Here is a 19,348-nt window from a genome sequence, read left to right on the forward strand (position 1 = left end):
TACTACTATTGTAGTCATATTAGAACAACTTTAATAACATTACACACACAGTGCAGATGGGTATAAAGTAGCAAAATGCCTAATCATATGTGGAACGAACTTAACTAAATATCCACCAATCTTATCAATTTACATCTGAGTAATTATTTATCCAATGCGAGACTCTCCTATCTAGTCCTGCCACAGACTGGTGAACTTAGTTACTTCATACCTGATGTATTTATCGTAGTTGTCAACTGATATGTTTCAATTTGTTAGGCCTAATATCGATATATCGGATTGAAAAATAAAATATAGATAGGCTATATCGAAAAAGTCATTGATAATAATGAATGTTCCCATTAAGTACCCTCATAATATTTAATTAGGCTAAATCTTTGGATTTGAAGTCAGTTGGAAACATCACTTGGGCCACATAAGTTTTGGTAACCCTCCGTCGGTCGCACCTTACCTATAAATAATTACCAGAAGAATCGCACTGTATCTAATTGATAGGCCTGTAGTTAAATTTACGCATAACTTAATTTTTATGTCATTGCAATGATTGGATGACTGATATATTAAAAATAATAGTCTACAGAACAACCAAATGCACACGTACTTAGGCCTACTTACTTACTCCTTCTTCATCTTTTACCCAAAATGGGGATGAATTGCGTCTCAACAGAAAAATAAATACATTTCTTTTAAATGCACAAAAAGAAAAAATACTTCACTACGTATACAATGGGGACTTAAATGTGGACAATTTGAAAGAATCATGGCAAAAAGAATGTCTATATGACGTTTTAGACTCATATGGCCTACATGTATCTTTAAAAACCCCTACCAGAGTAACAGAGGAAAGTATTAGTCAGATTGATTATTTTATTACTAGTTTGGATGAAAGCTTATGTTTCTGGAGCACTGCCAGCCTTAAGAATACTGTCTGACCATAATATTTTGTACCTCAAAATTAATCTCGCCATGAGACACAGCCTTATCAAGAAAACCATTGAGAAGAGGAAAATAAATAGCTCATCTCTGGAGCTGTTTGCAAGAATGACGGCAACTCAAGGCTGGCAAATTGATAACAAAAATCAGAGTGTGGATTTTATTTTTGACCAGTTTTACACAACATTTTTGTATATATTTGAATTAGCCTATGTTTTCCAAAGGGCATTTTTAATGTCAAGACCGATTAAATGGGTAACTCAAGAAGTTTTACGGTCACAAGATAACCTAACACAATTGTATTGGGAGACAAGAAATACCTAACAATAGGCCTAGTAATAATTCAAAAACAGAATACTTGAATGCTAAAAATCAACATACCTTTTTACCTTTCACCTTCTGTCGTGAACTTTTACCAGAGAAAACTGGATTGTTCATGTCAATAAAAAATTAAAACATCACTTCATACATAAAATTGAATATGAAAACATTTAACTAAGTTTAGCCCTATCATTAATATTTACAGAGTACAAATGGTGAGCAGGGAGGAGAGTGAATCGGCAAAAAACTCATCAATTGAGTAAAAAGCCATGTCCTTTAGCCATGCTTTAAAACATGCCAAACTCCTAAATAGTACCAAGAAATAATTCTACGATTCTAAAATAGATAATGCTAAAAATGTTAGCAAGGAATCTTGGCAGATAGTAAAAAGTTTAACTTGTGGTGATAATTTTGTAAATAATGTTAATTTAAGCTTGAAACTGAATGATGAATACAAATCCATTTAACGAATCCAGTTAATGTTGCAAATGTATTTAATAATTAATTACTTTGTAGAAGAGGTATTAAAACTGACTGGGACAAGTGAAGAGGAGCCTCTGATATCGGGTGTTGGTGACGGTGAGGATTTCCGCTTATGGCCTACTACTGAAAGTGAGGTAATGGAGGGTATAGATAAGGTTAGTCTTAAAAAAAGCTGTGGAGTAGATGATATCCCCATGCAAAGAATCAATTGCTAAACCACTTGCTAAAATTATAAATAAATCTTGTGAAAATGGAGATTTTCCTAGCAAACTAAAGACATCCAAGGTAGTACCTATCCACAAAAAGGATGAGAAAGATCAAGTAAAAAACCACAGGCCAGTGGCAGTCCAAAGTGCATTTTCTAAGATTTTCAAAATAATTTTCCTTAAAAGACTTAAAAATCCTTTTTTATCACATAACAATCTTTTATCACCAAAACGTCCACAACAATATGGATTTAGAAAAAAACAGTTCAACAACTGATGCAATTTTTTATTTATTAGTCTCAGTACATGACAACCTGGATGTGTTGGAAGAATCCCTGTGCTTGTTTTATGACATGACTAAGGCCTTTGTTTGACCTTCTCTCCCATAGTAAACTTAAAATTAAACTGGCAAATATTTTAATTAAAGGTAAGCCACTCCAATGAAAAGTAAAATGGATTTCTACCTACCTACAGGACCGACACCAGATTGTAACAATAAAATATTCAGGCTCTGATGGACTAACAAGAAACTACCGTTCCACAATTTCCCCTGCCATAAACACTAGAGTGCCGCAAGGCTCCAACCTTGGACCAGTATTGTTTCTGATCTAGGCCTATGTCAATGATTTACCCAAATTTTTAACTGAAGGGAAAGTGTGGCTTTTTGCTGATGATGTGAGTCACTTAGTGCAGGACAGTGACCTGGGTAGGCTAAGAGACAAGGCGCAAACTGGCCTAAATGAAATGAGCGGATGGTGTAAAGAAAGCGATCTTATACTGAATAGGGGTAAAACTAAAGCTATACAATTCTACAACCGTAAGAAGCCTGAAAGCACCCCACTACTTCGCCTTGAGGCAGCTAGTATTGTTGTAGATCACTCTATTAAGTATCTTGGTCTGACAATAGCCAGTTTCTTAAAATGGCAAAACCAAGTGAATGCCACAGCAGCAAGACTGAAAGCTGTGTGCCACATGGTACGTAGGCTGCAAATGATAGTTGATCAAGCTGTACTGTTGAAAGTTTATTTTGGATGCTTCTATAGCATAATGAACTATGGTGTTATATTTTGGGGGAATAGTCCTTTGGCGGAGCGTATATTTTTGCTTCAAAAACGCATAGTAAGAACAATTGCGAGAGAACCTTACTTATCACATTGTAAACCAATCTTTATAAGTACTTACAGCTGAAAATACTGCTCTGTTCATTCTTGAGTCTGCAGTGACAGTTAAAAGGAAACCAGAACATTTTCCAAAAAATCAACAAATCCATAACTATTCAACGAGGCAGAAGGAAATGTTACATGTACCGCAAGTTTCGTCCAGTTTAGTGAGAGATGGACCAAGACCTACATGCATAAGAATATACAATAAAATTCCAGCAGGCATAAGGGAAATTGAAGATGCGGAGAAGTTTAAATCCACGCTTAAAGAATATTTTAACAACCAGGCCTTACTACTCAGTAGAAGAGTTTTTAAATCAAGAATAGGCCAAAATTTTGACAACCATGGCACACCCGTGCTACTAATGGGATACCTAGGTACAAGTATCAAGTTAACCCTCCAAGTGTCTCTAGTTTTGGTCTCAATGTTCACCCATTTATTGCGTAATCGCAGGGTTTTATTAAAATGTATCTTAGAAACTTAAAAACAATGTAAAGTGTAAAGGAGGGTAGCCTGGGCAAGCTAGGTTGATGACCTGTGGTCATGCCTTACTTGCTGTGAAGCGTGCTGGAGGTGTTTTGTAAACACTGAGGGCTTTGCACTCAGTAGCTGTTAGATCAATAAATAGGCCACCTGAGGTAGAGAAAGGGGTCAGTTGCCCGGGGCAAGGTGCCCAGGAGAGTTGGGTGAGTACTGGTTTCTCTATCTTGGGGTTAGGCCCAGTAGTCGGGAGTTTTGTACGGGAAGTTTTTGATTTAAGGGGACTGTAAGTTAATTGGAGTTTTGTGATTTGTTTTGAAGGAATTCTTTTGGGGATAGATACTTTGATTTGATTAGATTACAAGGGAATAGTTTCGTTTCGTTTTTGGGGATTATCAATCTAAGATTCAAGCTACCTCCAGAGCGGTTCCTACCAGGCATTTGTTAGTAGGCTATACTTGAAAGTAACCGTCACTGTATTAAACTTTATTACTTAAAGACAATTAAAAATCCTGTTTGATGAACACGATCTGGTTCTCTTATTGAACAGCTACCCAGCTCATAGCATAAAGTAGAATAAGATTAAAGATTCGGGTTTGCTATAAAGCTACGCTCCCATATGCTTATGCAGGATAACCTATGAGGTATGAGAGGGTTTTCTGCATATCACAAAAGTATACTGTTTTATATATAATTTTGTTTAGAAAATTATGGGCTTCAATGTAACATATAAAACATTACAAAAAAATGTTCAACAATTTTTGTGGGGTTAACATTTCTCAAAAATTAAGCTATTAAAATAAATGAAAAAAATTTATGTTTACGCTCAATAAATTGTTATAATAAGGCCTAATAGGTTTACAAATATTTTTAAATAGCCACTTTTTTCAGAATTTTATGAGGATTCCAAAAATATAATAATATAAGGAAGTAGGTTAGCAAATAAATAAGTTATGGGCAAAAAGCAGATTTCGGTACATAGCGTTTAGCTAAGAATGCATGGCTTAACCATAGCTAGGAATATGGCTGATAATTTACATCAATATCACTACCTACTTCTTCAGGATCATCAACCAGCTTTTCAAAATCACTTAAATCTTCTTATAATGCACCACTTATATCACTACTTTTGATTTTTAACACTCAAACAATGATAAACGAAATAAAACACATCAGTCATCAGTGCGAGGTTAACCAAGCTGTTTACATATACGCACGTCAGCTGTCTGCTACAATATTTTCGGAACTAAAATGAAAAGCGTATAGAAACAGACATAAGGAGAAAGCTCTGAATCTGCTGAAAAAAACGATACCTAACTCGATCCAGTTCAATCCGATTCAGTCAGTCCCAGAGCCGGCGCCGCAAACAGTGTTTGTGAGTCGCAAAAGCAACACATAACACTACAGCGGATGTGTTATGAGTCGCTTTTACGACACATAACACTCGGAGGGTTAAGTAAGTTATATAGGCCTACATGTATAGGCCTACAGGTTAAAAATAACTTACAGAAATTATAGAAAGATGGCCACCGTATGTTTGCAATCTCATTATCGGTCATGAACTCCGATATTCTATAGCCTAGTAGGCTCTCTCTTTCATAATCAACATAAGTTTTTCCTTGAGATAACCCCTTCTCCAGTCCCCAATGGTCATCGGCAGTTTGTTAAAAAACTTTAGACCCTGAATTCGATAGGTAGCAGCTGTCTTAGAGAGCCTAACGCAGGGAACATCCAGCATGTTTCTCTGACTGGTGTTGTAGGAATGGACTGGGTCTCTATGTTTATCCCAAACATGAAGAAGGGACAGGAGAATGTAATGGCCGAAGACAGTAGGTATTCCTAGCTTCACTAAAAGGGGCCTATGGCCTACTATGAGCCAGTCTGTCATTAAAGGTGATAATTTTTAAGGCCCTTTTCTGAATCTTGAGAATCTCCACTGTGATGTTTTAAGTTTTACTCCAGTTTATTTAAGTTTATTTTGACATAGCTAACGCTAATTGTATTTGGTTGATTTGGCTAAATAAATGACTTATGACTTACTTAGGAGAGTAAACCAGAAACTGGGCCCTACCATAACCTAAAAGAAATAAACATATTCAAACTTACGGGTTGAAAGCCTCCTTTGGATGCTGAAGTCATTATGTAGCGAATCTCCAAGTTATTTCGGGAATATTTTCAGATTTTTGATGCTGCAGTTATTAAATGATACAAAAATTGTATATGTTTATTTAATAAACATTCAATTGTGCTATCCTGCTGGTGTTGGTAGTCGAGTCGGTTGTGTTGTGGACTGTGGACGTTGTGGTTAGTTTAGTGCCAGTGCCAGTGGTTTGAGGTTATGTTTTGTGTTTTTATTTGTTTGTTTCTTTTTACTGTCTGTGAGAGTGGCAGACACGGATGGCCAGTCAGTGAGCGCGTTCTGGCCTCTGGGACTGGGAACTGGGAACATACATATAACATGCACCGGTGCGGTGCACCGGTACATGTTCCCAGAACGCGCCCAGTGATTTCGAGTTGGTAGTGTCCATACCTTATAATGGCATAGCTTAGCTTATAAATTGCGAATTTCTTCCCAAATTGAATTGAATTGAATTGATTGGGGTTGTGAATTTCTAATTGTGATAATGGGGCATAGCTTATAATGGAAAATTTAAACTGCTTTATAAGTGATTGTCATAGAAATGTGATATATCTTACAACGGTTTTCTTATAATATATAATGGTATAGCTTAAATGAATTGCAGCTTAAAAAATCCACCTGAAAAAATCGTTTGTTCTTTATTTAATAAAGACTAGCTGTGTGCCCGTTCTATGCACGGGGATCTTATAGTAGTCAGTTGAAACCTTCTTATATTAAGATTAAGAACAGCAATTAGTTTGCATATTTGCAGATATGCTGGCAAAACTATTATATATAAACCTTCGCAAATACAGTATCTGACAGTTTAAGCCAAAATAAATGCTTCGCAATTAATTGTCACCCGGATCGTGTTGGTCCATATGTCCAATGATTAAACTTAAAAATGTTTTATAGATCCATGAAGCGTAGCCCTAAAGTAGGCCTATAATTGAAAGTTACTTTCCACATCGGTTAACTTAAACGTATTTAAAGTACTACCTCAACCTCACCATTTAACACTTTATTCCGGTTGACATTTTCAGTATCAAAGGTGCTCTTGTCCATTCAGTGAAACACTGAGAAATAAGGACATTTTTAATGCGTTACCAACATACAACAAAACAACACAATACAACAATCCAACAAAGGCCACGAACTATTGATACATAAACAATATAAAGGCGTAAACAATTCATGATGGTTTGCCCAACAAATGTTTTACTCAAATAGGTTATCATTTTCTTAGCATACCGGGTAAGCTAAGATTTGGAATCCAGGCAGAAAAAGCAAAACTTATACAGAGTTAAGACATCACTTAAATTGAATACGGACGGCTCTAATAAATAAGGTGCAACACCAACGATATCTAATTTGTAAACTACCGGTTCTAAGGAAAAGAACCAGTACCTACGTAAGAACCTACCTAAGAATTACAGTAAATCGGACCAATTAAATACATTAATATCTAGTCCCGAGGTTATTGATCTCTTGCTTTTGGATTTTCTCGTAAAAAGTTATAGCGTAAACTTATCGGTGTCAGTTTGAAAAAGAAGCAACCTTACCCAAACAACTTTTTGTTATTTAATAGCTTACGCATTCTCTAAACAATGATTAGTATATCTATTAACATTAGAAGGAAATGTGACGAAAATCACACAATGTTGGGGGTTTGGTCATTTGTAATTTTATTTTTTAAGTAGGTAGGCCATGTATTCTATGGAAAAGTACCGGTATCAAGGATCGTCGTCAAAAAGGTTGTTATGAATAAATATGTAGGCTTACGTACCCAAGATATGAGCTATGGGCCTATTGGCTGTATGGTCCAGCGATTGCATCACACGGTGAGTAGAAACAGAAAGTGACACATTGGAAATTCGAGTTTAGCACTTCCTCTGTTAAACCTCTGTTACAATCACCCACTGCAGTTGTGATTTTTTACTTTACACTTTACACAATCGCCATTGAAGCGCCGTCAATGAGTGGAAACCTTTTTTGTAAGCTATTGGCGACGATCATTTCAGTGTCACAGCCCTATACAACGGTGCCGTGTTTCCCCCGGACGTGCTTGAGGCGGACAGTGCGTGAGGCGGACAAAACTGGTTCGGGTGGGTAATTGAGCGGGCGTCTCCCTGCATCTACCCAGCTCGCGGGGAATATCCCCGTTACCGAATCGTCCGAGGAATTATCGCGTTTTGCCTCCCAGCGCCCAGTTCTTTCAACCACACCTAAACTACCGAAGCAATATAGCTCTGATTTTGTAGGTTAATAGCTAAGAGACTATGTTTTATCTATAATTTCTAATAACCCAATTACAGTACCTAACACGTAGGCCTAGTCACCTCTGGTTACTTACTCCCCGTGGACGTCCAAATTTTTAATGTTAACATTTTAGAAGGGTTAGACAAATCTTTAAACTCTAAAATGCTGTGGAATCTTCAATTTAAATTTAAGACGTGAATAGGTCTATGTGTTAATTTAGGATTTGTTGATTTATACAGGGTGAGTTTCTACTAAGTGCGTTAATTTTTACCAGTTATTCTACTCACTAAAAGGAATAAAAAATGACAAACAAAAATTTTCCATCCCCACCCGTTATGCTGTAATGGTCGATTACCGTATGTGAATTTTTAAAATTACCTGTAGTAGCTTCACTAAAACGAGCATAGAAATTAAGCCAATACACGTACAGCATAATAACGTATACCAATCAAAAGAGCGTTAAATTTACTACAAAACCATTGCAACACCTTTAACATAAAACAATTTTTTCACCGTTGTATGTCTCACATAGCATAAAAAAGAAGTTTCAAAATTAATTCTTTACAACTTCAAAGTGGTTTTACAACTATACATACTAATGTGATGTTTTGTCAAATTACGAAAAAAACTTTCCCATTTCATGCCCTTTAAAATGATGTAACCCATAAGGTTATTGCTGTATTACAAGTTCGAAAAATTAGGTCAAAACCACGTCAAGGTCAGAGTTTTCGGAATCAAAACATTGAACCAAATGTAATACAGTATCTGTTAATTTTGCTATCTTATAATCAGCTGACATCTGATCAGCTGGGAGTTAAGGGAAACGGACTTTCGGCCTGCGCTGCCCCTGAATCGGCCTGGGCTGCCCCTATTATGTGGTGTAAAGGGTAGGTCTCTCGGGAGTAGGTACCTGACCTGAGCTTGCACTTTACCCACTAAATCCCAGGAATCTCCCGGAAATACTTGTGGGGTGGTGGACAGGGTCGTCGACACAGGAAGCAGGGCAATTGAGCCAAACCTTCTAGGAAATATATTACTATTGTATTAGAATACTGCTGTAATCTTTGGCATTAACGACTCAGGAAGTGATGGTGTCTACGGGTGGTGGATATCCGCCCCAAATAAACTTAGTTTTGTTTCAAAATTTTAGATTAAAAAATACGCAAATTCCTACTACAAATAATCCTTTTTAATACTGTATATGATAGTGATTTTTAGTACTGTATTATGACAAATTTAAATGTAAAATACTTGCAGTAATTTGAACTTGGATTCTTTATTTCGTAGGCCGCGAACGCTAAATATGTAACAGATATTGGTGTACAGTAGTTAAACAATAAAAAATAGTGCATTTCATCACTAGAGGGTACCTATTTAACAGTACTGTATTACGAAACATTTAAATGTAAAATACTTGTAGTAATTTGAACTTGCAAATTCTTTATTTCGTTGGCCGCGAACACTAAATAATATAAAAGTAACAGAGGCTCGTGTACGGTAGTAAAACAATACAAATAGTGCATTTCATCACTAGAAGGTGTATATTTAACTGTACTGTATTACGAAACATTTAAATGCAAAATACTTGTAGTAATTTTAGCTTGAATTCTTTATTTCGTAGGCCGCGTACGCTAAATGTTGGCCGTAAAAGTTTAATTTTGATACTTACTTGTTTATATGTTATTTCACCTAATAACAACAGTACATTTAATTCCATCCAACATAATTTTTGTTGTAAATGCGCAATGTTGAATTATGTGTTCCAATTAATAAATTGCAAATTACATTAATTTTTGAATGAAATTCACAGGGGCATTTAATTCCATCCAACTGGAGTTTCTGATTTTGTACATAACAAACTGTAAATTCCTTTTACTGATTGTAAATAGTTCTACATCACTAGAAGCCTTTTTGTAGTAATTGTTAATTTAAACACTGCAGTTACAAGTTTTATTTTAATATTTTGTTGTACCAATACAACAGACTGTTAATTAATATATATGATTATATTTTAAACGCTTTTTTTAACATACTTGTCTCTTGTTACATTGGTTTAGTTTTTAATTTCGTATTTTATACTTAGTGTTTATCTGGTTTTTACATAACAAAATGTTATTTACTTTCACTTTGTATTTGCTTGTAAATAGGACACTACCAGAAGTTTTTTTAAGTAAACATTATTTTAAACACCGCAGTTTTTTTCCTTACACCAGACTGTCATTTAATTAAAGTAGGCCTATAATTATTTTTATACTACGTCTCTTGTTTAAATTATCTGAATGAATGTACTACGAATTTACATTCAGGTGTTAAACTACAATTCACACTTTAAACTGAAATTTTGGTATGGATAATATTTTTGTACTATTGAGTGGATGGATTGTTATGTAAACATGCCTTGAAATCATATTAAGTGAGACTAATACGTCAACGTTTATGATTTATGAAAGCTATAGTGACGATAGGCGGATGGTGGCCCCACCTTCTGCAGTAGCCTATTTATAAAAGCTATAATGTATATACAAAACTATAATATCTATAACTAATATGGTGGTCAATTTACGCATACCCACTGTTTTGGTATCTTGAACTGAGGTGACACATATTTCGTCAAATCGTCGTTAAAATTGGTTAAAAACTGTTTGAATATACAATTTTTAGCACGGTGTTTGTAACTAAACTAGCCCAAACTTTGATTTAAATCCATCTAATACCTGCTCTTGAGTGCTCTGGGGCTCAGGTCATTCTTGGAAGTACGTAATCCTATTCATAGTTTTTGGCCAGCTTGCTGTGTCAGACACCCCATATCACCCCTTCCCTACTTCCCTCTTACCCACAAAATCTTTTCAATTTACCTATAGGGAATCTTTTGGGGACAGCAGACTCAGAGCTACCCACGTTCCCTATTGTTTGTTGCGGAGGGTAAGTTTCTCATAATCACCCCAGGCCGAAAGTCCTACACTCGGGAGTTAAACTTTGTTTACAAAACCAGCTGATTTCAATTGTTGACTTGTAAACATTCATATTATTAACTATTTCATGAACATACTTGGAAAATATTATAATTGTTTAGTGCTATGTCGGTGTTCACCAACGAAGTGTCTTGATATGATTTTATTTTCCGGGTTCTGTTCTCAAATGCGGCTGTAATCTGAGGTGAATACAGTCATCAGTTTCCTAATTGGTGTCTTTAAAATGAACGAATATTCATCAGTGTCCATACAAGTTTCCATGGGCACTAAACATCATTCTGTTGGGAACGTGATACAATATGTGTATTGTATATGTGTTTAGCTGTGTCAGATGTGTTGGGGTAGTTTGAGGACGATCCACGGACAAGAACAAGGACAGTTTCACGTGACTTAGGTATTTCTCAGCTATTGAGAAAGGAAAAATTGCATCCCTACCATTTTACACGAGTACAGATTATTAAACCAAGAGATTGTCTACAGGGGCTTCAGTTATGTTATTTGACTTGATCATCGTGACTTCCTCAAGTCGATTTTGTGGACAGACGAGTTCAAGTTTACTCGGGATTGTATTTACAACATCCATAATGGACATCACTATGCTACAGAAAACCCACATGTGATACACCAGTGTCGAAACCAAACAAGATTTAAGTTGAATAGATTACTCTAAAACCAGTTAGTTGGCCCTTTCATTGATCTTCAATATTCATTAAACTGCTGTCAGTATCTCAACGTCCTTACTGATACTCTACCAAGGCTCATTGAAGACGTCCCGTTGGATGTACGTAAGCGAATAGTTTAGCAAGCATATGGTGCACCTTCCCACTTCAATAATGGTGTGCGAATTTACATTGGAAATACTTTCCCAATGTGGATTGGAAGAGGCCAACACAATTGCTTGGCCACCACAGGTACCAGACTCCAATGGACTACTAAGCTTGAGGTTACCTCAAACAGGAAAATTACCGAACAGTACTTTAAACAGCGAATGAGCTAAGAAATCGGACTTAAGCTTCCAACCTTCTTGAAGAGGAGCTAAAATTAAAGGCAACAGTGAGAAACTTTCGGAAAAGACTATATTTATGACCACATGTATTAGAGCAAAAATGGTGGACATTTTGAAAACTTACTTTGATTAAAAATCCAGAAACCAGACTCTACAGGATTCATTTTGTTTATTTGTACAAATGTACTAACCTCGATTTTTATTAAATTTATTTTGAATTTTTGTCATAGAATTATAAAATAATGAAATAGTTAATAATTTAAATGTTTACAAGCCAACAATTGAAATCAGCTGGTTTTGTAAACAAAGTTTAACACGCAGCTGATCAGATGTCAGTTGATTATAAGATAGCAAAGAAATTAGCAGATACTGTATTACATTTGGTTCAATGTTTTGATTCCGAAAACTCTGACCTTGACGCGGTTTTGACCTAATTTTTCGAATTTTTAATACAGCAATAACCTTATGGGTTACATAATTTTAAAGGGCATGAAATGGGAAAGTTTTTTTCGTAATTTGACAAAACATCACATTAGTATGTATAGTTGTAAAACCACTTTGAAGTTGTAAAGAATTAATTTTGAAACTTCTTTTTTTATATTATGTGAGACATACAACGGTGAAAATATGGTTTTATGTTAAAGGTGTTGCAATGGTTTTGCAGGAAATTTAACGCTCTTTTCATTTTTATAAGTTATTATGCTGTACGTGTATTGGCTTAATTTCTATGCTCGTTTTAGTGAAGATACTACAGGTAATTTTAAAAATTCACATAATCGACCATTACAGCATAACGGGTGGGGATGGAAAATATTGTTTGTCATTTTTTGTTCCTTTTGGTGAGTAGAATAACTGGTAAAAATTAACACACTTAGTAGAAACTCACCCTGTATGTTCAGGATTTGGCGTTACCGTACTCATCTAAAATGTCGACACGTTTAACACGTGCCACGGTCATTGCCACAGACCGAAGTATACATTTAGTACAGGACAGTTATGCAAAAAAAGGCCCTAACCTAGAACAAATTAGTTCAAAGGTAAACTCTTCTGGAATGTGTTTGGGACACACTCCTTAACATTTCCTGAAAATTCCCAAAAAATCCAACTTCAGCAAAATCCGCCATCTTGGAAAATGGCGGCGAAACAAATCAAACTTACAGGGTTTTGCGAAAAATGTTATAACTACAGATTTATTCGACTTATAATAGTCGTATGAAGCTCAAACTACTCTAAAGAAAGTTTACTTCAAGAAAATAACATATTTATTGGTATTTAATAGTTTTAATATATAATAATTGTAGCTTAAATAAGATTTTTTTAAATTTTAGATGTGTCTAGTTCATTCTTTTTCTGATTTTACGCCATTAATACATAAATTAGGTATATACCACTCAGTTAGTAAAATGTAGAGCTTTAAATTCCAAACAATATACATATGACTTTTGTGATATTAAGCCAACAGTCACGCCACTAATAAGAGATTGAATGCACCAGTATGCGCAGCGCATAGTGCCGTGGCGGCTCGGCACCGCGGCCGACCACAACAATCATCCGCTAGCCACTGCCGAATTCGCAGTCAAATATGTGGAAAACGTTGTATGATGAGTGATATTATACAACAATGTATTTTATTATGAACGAAAATATTTGATCACATTCACTAAATACTTCTTATATAATCAATGCTAAGTTTATTGGTTTTTGATCTGCAGGAACCAATTAATTAATTATCAATTATGGGTTTTAAAAGACTTGATGCTAGTGATGGTAGTTATACCTTATTACTTGGAATTTTGCAGAATTTATCTTTACTTTGTATGTAATAATTGGCTATGGCAAATGTCTGCAAAATTCCTACAATAATAATTAATTAACCTATAATAAGATATTTTAATTGAACAGGGTAATTTTGTTTTATCTTTTCATTGTTAAAAATGTTCATTGTGTCTTGCCGTTAAAAACTGCCCTAAAATCCTGCAATAATAACGATACCAATACACTAGGCTGAGAATAAATGCTCTTTACTTCAATCTTTTATTTTTATATTGGATTAATAAAAAAACCTAATTAAAAAAATAAATCTGAATTTAACATAAATTTACGTCATTTGTATAAATTCATGAATAGGCTCTAGCTATGTTTAATCTTTTGATATGTGATACAATAATTACTTTATGGTGAATAATGTGAATTCTATACAATAATGCGTTTAAAAAGAATACAACATAGATAATTTTATTAGATAAGACTGGGACGCATCACTGGCTGTGTATTCTAACCGGAATATGAATGAAAGATGACAGTGGGATTGGTCATATGATATGTTTTTTTAATAGATGTATTAATACGACAACTGCCTTGATTAAACTACACACGGAATAAATATCATTCATGTAATCAATAAAGTTTAGTTTTTTAAATTTTCTTTTTACTTTATTATTCCGGTTTTGAACTATGTTTTATGAATGAATGGATGAATGAAAATCCTTTATTTTAACAGGCAAAGTTAGGGCCACATGGCCCTTTCTTACACGTAATCAGCATACATAATAATAAATATGAAATAGAATATACAATTTAACACATTATTTACACAAAAACAATACTTTTTTGACAAAAACGAAAACAAAATGTCTAACAACAACTAAAAAGTCTCACACACTTAGTCAGCAATTACGCAAGTGCCAAAACAGTCCTAGGACGCACCAGCCGAGGCCATACGCTCAAAGTACATTTTTTCCGTGCCGTTTGTTGCCATGTTTTAATGTTTGTCTTAAATATCCTTTATAGCTGTAATAAAATTATACGTTTATTTTCATTAGTAAATATTGCTTAATGTGTCTAATAATTGTTTTTAAAATTCAACTTATGCACATTTAAAATTTTTTTTCTTATTTGAATTTTTTATTTATGGTTTTTTACACTTATTAAAAACCAAAAGACAATATTGTTGTTAAATTTTAAATAATTTAGGACCCATGTTAAACTTTGACTCTTAATTTCTCATCTACTTCGCTTGGTTCCCTTATTTATCAAGACATCCAATTAAAAGTAAAGAAAATGATATATTCTCAGCATAGTGGATAGGTAACGTTATTGTTACAGGTTACTGAAAAATAACTAATAAGCAACATAAAGCCAAGTGATTAACATTATTTTTGTAAAAGCAAGACAAGTTTTGAAAATTAAATAACAAATGTAAAGATACTTTGAATCATTGTACACTAGAGGTGGTCCAGTTTTCGAAAACTCGATCAAAAATACGTAGGCCTACAAATGGATTTTTTTGATCTAGAATCGGTTAAGGTATGTTGAAATATGTTTGAGGATGAACCTTTTTGGCTGAAAGTGAGTGTGATCATGTGTTCAATGTTCACATGTCAATTTTTGAGGTTAAATCAAAACAAACAAACTGGCATGTTGTCAATTAGGGACAATTTTGTATAACTTACGAAAGAATATTAATTTAATATCAAATCAATTAATTTAGTATATGTCATTGTCTGATTTATTTTTAAAAAAATTGTATTTTGGCTACTGCATTTTATAACCCAAATTCGAATCTTGCTTTAATTCATCCAAAATTCAACAAAATTTGTATATAAAGAACATTAAATTTCAGCCTAATGGATTAGTACTGTTATTATTGCAGAACTTTGGGGCAATTAAGACTATTAAAATTACCCTGTTCAATTGTAAATATGTAAATAAAATCTAAATTCTTTGTCAAGAATATACCATAACAACAGTTACAGGTAAATATTAATTATCTTATTATCCCTTTATTAATTATTATAGTAGTATTTTTGCGGGCATTTGCCATAACTGGTTAGTAAATACAAAGTAAAGATAAATGTCTGCAAAATTCCAAGTAATAAGGTATAATTGCCATCACTAGCATCAAGTCTCTTAAAAACCATAATTGATAATTAATTAATTGGTTCCTGCAGATCAAAAACCAATAAACTTAGCATTGATCATATAAGAAGTATTTAGTGAATGTGATCAAATATTTTCGTTCATAATAAAATACATTGTTGTATAATATCACTCATCATACAACGTTTTCCACATATTTGACTGCGAATTCGGCAGTGGCTAGCGGATGATTGTTGTGGTCGGCCGCGGTGCCGAGCCGCCACGGCACTATGCGCTGCGCATACTGGTGCATTCAATCTCTTATTAGTGGCGTGACTGTTGGCTTAATATCACAAAAGTCATATGTATATTGTTTGGAATTTAAAGCTCTACATTTTACTAACTGAGTGGTATATACCTAATTTATGTATTAACGGCGTAAAATCAGAAAAAGAATGAACTAGACACATCTAAAATTAAAAAAAATCGTATTTAAGCTACAATTATTATATATTAAAACTATTAAATACCAATAAATGTGTTATTTTCTTGAAGTAAACTTTCTTTAGAGTAGTTTGAGCTTTATACGACTATTATAAGTCGAATAAATCTGTAGTTATAACATTTTTCGCAAAACCCTGTAAGTTTGATTTGTTTCGCCGCCATTTTCCAAGATGGCGGGTTTTGCTGAAGTGGGATTTTTTGGGAATTTTCAGGAAATGTTAAGGAGTGTGTCCCAAACACATTCCAGAAGAGTTTACCTTTGAACTAATTTGTTCTAGGTTAATCGCTATCTGTCCTGTACTAATTTGAATCTTACACATAGACCGGCTGTCACTTGGATAACAGTACACACAGACCACGGGCAAAACCCTGTAAAACAGTGATCATTTACATTGTAATACGCTACAATTGTGTTTGTGAATAATTTATTCTTGGCTGTTTCTTTGTTTGTACTTTTTATAACCTTACACCTAAACCTTTTTAGATAAACCTTTTTATACAGAAATTGAGATAGCACGCGTTTTGGCTTTCCTATCGTAATACTCGTTCCATACAATGAAACTAACCGAAACATTTATGATTCAGTGTACAGACAAAACTCTAATTTTAGCGAATTTCCCATATAGGGACTAAGCAAAAATTCACCGTAGGTCTCATGGTAAGACACATGTAACACATGGTAAGACTAGACCCGGAACCGATTTACGTTATCGTTTTGAGGATAACTAGAGCAAAAATGATTCGATTTTGATGACATTTTGGCACAGACGTGTAAACCTAAGTTTATTCGAACGAGTTTGCTAACCAGTTTTATGGGGTGAAAATTGATTTTTCCTATTTTTGACCCCAAAACACAATGTTTTTTAATTTCTCTCCAAACCATATTGTAGAGCTTAAAAAATAAATAATTTTGTACTCGTATATTGAAGAGTTGTTGTATGCCCAACGGTTTGGAGATAATTTTAAAAATTTTAAATTTAACATTCCCATGTTATTCTTATGGAGGATAAATAAACTGTTGTAGTTTGGTTGTTTATGGATATATTTTAATCAAATTTGGCAATTTTGTTTATTTCATACTAAGCTATCAACAAAGCTATCAACATTTCAATAAAAATCACACCTCAATATCTTTCCCGTAGCAGCAAACCTAAGTACTCACTAAAATTAATGTTATTTAGAAATAGGAAATAAATCTGACAATTTTGTGGGAATATTTTAGTAAAAATCGAACGAACCGGGTAAATGGAAATTCGCTTAGACTGCAGGCTTGCTGCGGCGGGGGTATTATTTACATAGATTTTTTGTTCTTGTGTCACTGAATTGTATTCACAGCATTTGTCAGCAACATCAATTTCTGTGTTTTCAAAATATACTGAACTAATAAGTAAACAATTGAAACATAATTCAAAGATTTGAATATATGTAGCCGAGTAAATCCGCAAGACAACCCTAAGAAAATTGCTTTAAATTGTTTAATTGGTTATTTTGACTAAGTCCAAAATTAAAGATGGCGTACACGATTTTGGCAAATACTTGTATACTATTCATTCAAAAAAAATTTTTGTTTATGTGTATTTTTGCTTGAAACAATCATTGTTGGGGAGAGTGTATCTAATTCATCTGTTGTGTGTCTTTATATTTATGTTTTTAGAAGATAGTTACGTCTCTAAATTTCAAATATTGTCAAACATCTAGAGTTGTTTACGATCGCATAAACCACTCATTCGTTCTGCTAGGGCAAGTCGGCTTCTTGACAAAGCAGTTGAGACCGTCCTTCTGCGTAAAGAACTAATACGGTCACATAAACTCCCTTTCTATTTGTCTTTAGAATTGCTATCTAGGACCGTGGGTTAAGGGTGGTCTGTGGTCAATATGATTAGTAGGGTCTAGCCTAGAGATTGTCGTGTTCGGCCGAGTAACATTGCTTTCTTTCAGCTTCATAATATTCTTAAATTCACATTTAGTTTACAACCAAATCAGTTTCGATATAGAAATTCATTTATTGTAGTTTCACTATACAGTCCACTGATACAATTTGTTCATATTTACATCAATAAAATCATAGTTCAGTTAAAAGTGTTAGTTTTTATTATTACCAAAATATTGGCGCATCACGCGTGCCGCAGCAATTACAGTATTGTGTGAAAATAAAGAACATAAGCTAAAGTTCAACATACCTACCTATTTTATTTACTTAAATAAATATCACTAGTGGCTTGTAAGGACATAAGTCCCTAAAAAGCTGAATAATTGACAAATTATTTTAATATTTAAAAAATCTCACAAATATGTTATCAATGTGTCAGAATAGATATCCCCGTACACCATATCTTTTGTGTAAAAAAACATTTTGGTGTTTTGCCTTTGTTTGCTTTTGTTGATGTTATACGGTGTTGTGAGTCATGGAAATATATTTATTATCAATAAATAATTTGAATCACTCCATAAGTTTAACTCTGCTAAAGGCAGCAAACATATAATTCATTCAATTCAATTCATTCATTTATTTAGAAAAAATAAACATTACATATACTTTTTACATTAGATAATCTGAAATCAGGTCCCTGCGAAGCAAAGCTTCAGTGCAGGGACCGAGTCGCAAACATCTTCCACCATGCCCATAAACCATATACTTAAAATGTTCGTAATGACGAGACACCTTGCGCAAAACTATCCATTATTTCATAAATTGCCCTTTAAGGTCGTAATTTTTTTCTAAAGGAAACTTTCCATTTACCTAATGTTAAAATGCCTCAGCTGTACTTATTTGTTTGTATTACTTTATTCTGTTTTGTTTATTTCAGCCCAACCTAACCAATCAATAATGCTATTAAACTTATGAACTCAAACGGGGCGAAGCCCGTGGGTAACAGCTAGTTATTATAAAGAACATTTAACGTTACATCTCGTTTTCTTGTAACTTTATGGAAATTCTGCTATTTTTCCTGAGTCCTTGGGGTCAAGACCTTTAATTTAAGACCCCTCCCACGTTTCTGCGACTTACCAGACGTTCACAATTTTGGGTAAAAATTTTGTCTTACAG

The 19,348-nt window shown here is 34.1% G+C and overlaps 2 protein-coding genes across 3 annotated transcripts in view; both read right to left on the reverse strand.

Annotated features, from left to right (window-relative positions):
• The window catches only part of LOC129002073 (lambda-crystallin homolog), a 39,156-nt gene extending 33,388 nt beyond the window's left edge, over positions 1 to 5,768 (reverse strand). Inside the window, exon 1 of the mRNA XM_054429597.1 lies at positions 5,691 to 5,768. The gene's annotated coding sequence lies outside the window, so the exon portion shown is untranslated. The remainder of the gene's footprint in view (positions 1 to 5,690) is intronic.
• LOC129002075 (probable prefoldin subunit 4) overlaps positions 1 to 19,348 on the reverse strand; it is a 59,539-nt gene that overhangs the window by 16,479 nt on the left and 23,712 nt on the right. Inside the window, exon 2 of one of the 2 annotated variants that reach the window (XM_054429599.1) lies at positions 5,691 to 5,727. In XM_054429599.1, the coding sequence (XP_054285574.1) occupies positions 5,691 to 5,723 (33 nt within the window). In that variant the 5' untranslated portion in view covers positions 5,724 to 5,727. Of the gene's footprint in view, positions 1 to 5,690; positions 5,815 to 19,348 lie in introns of those variants that run through there. The other variant, XM_054429598.1, reaches the window with a different exon arrangement.

This window comes from Macrosteles quadrilineatus, unplaced genomic scaffold, assembly GCF_028750875.1.
Source record: "Macrosteles quadrilineatus isolate MER2022 unplaced genomic scaffold, UCM_ALF_1.0 Scaffold_9__3_contigs__length_116548681, whole genome shotgun sequence".
Taxonomy (NCBI): Eukaryota; Metazoa; Arthropoda; class Insecta; order Hemiptera; family Cicadellidae; genus Macrosteles; species Macrosteles quadrilineatus.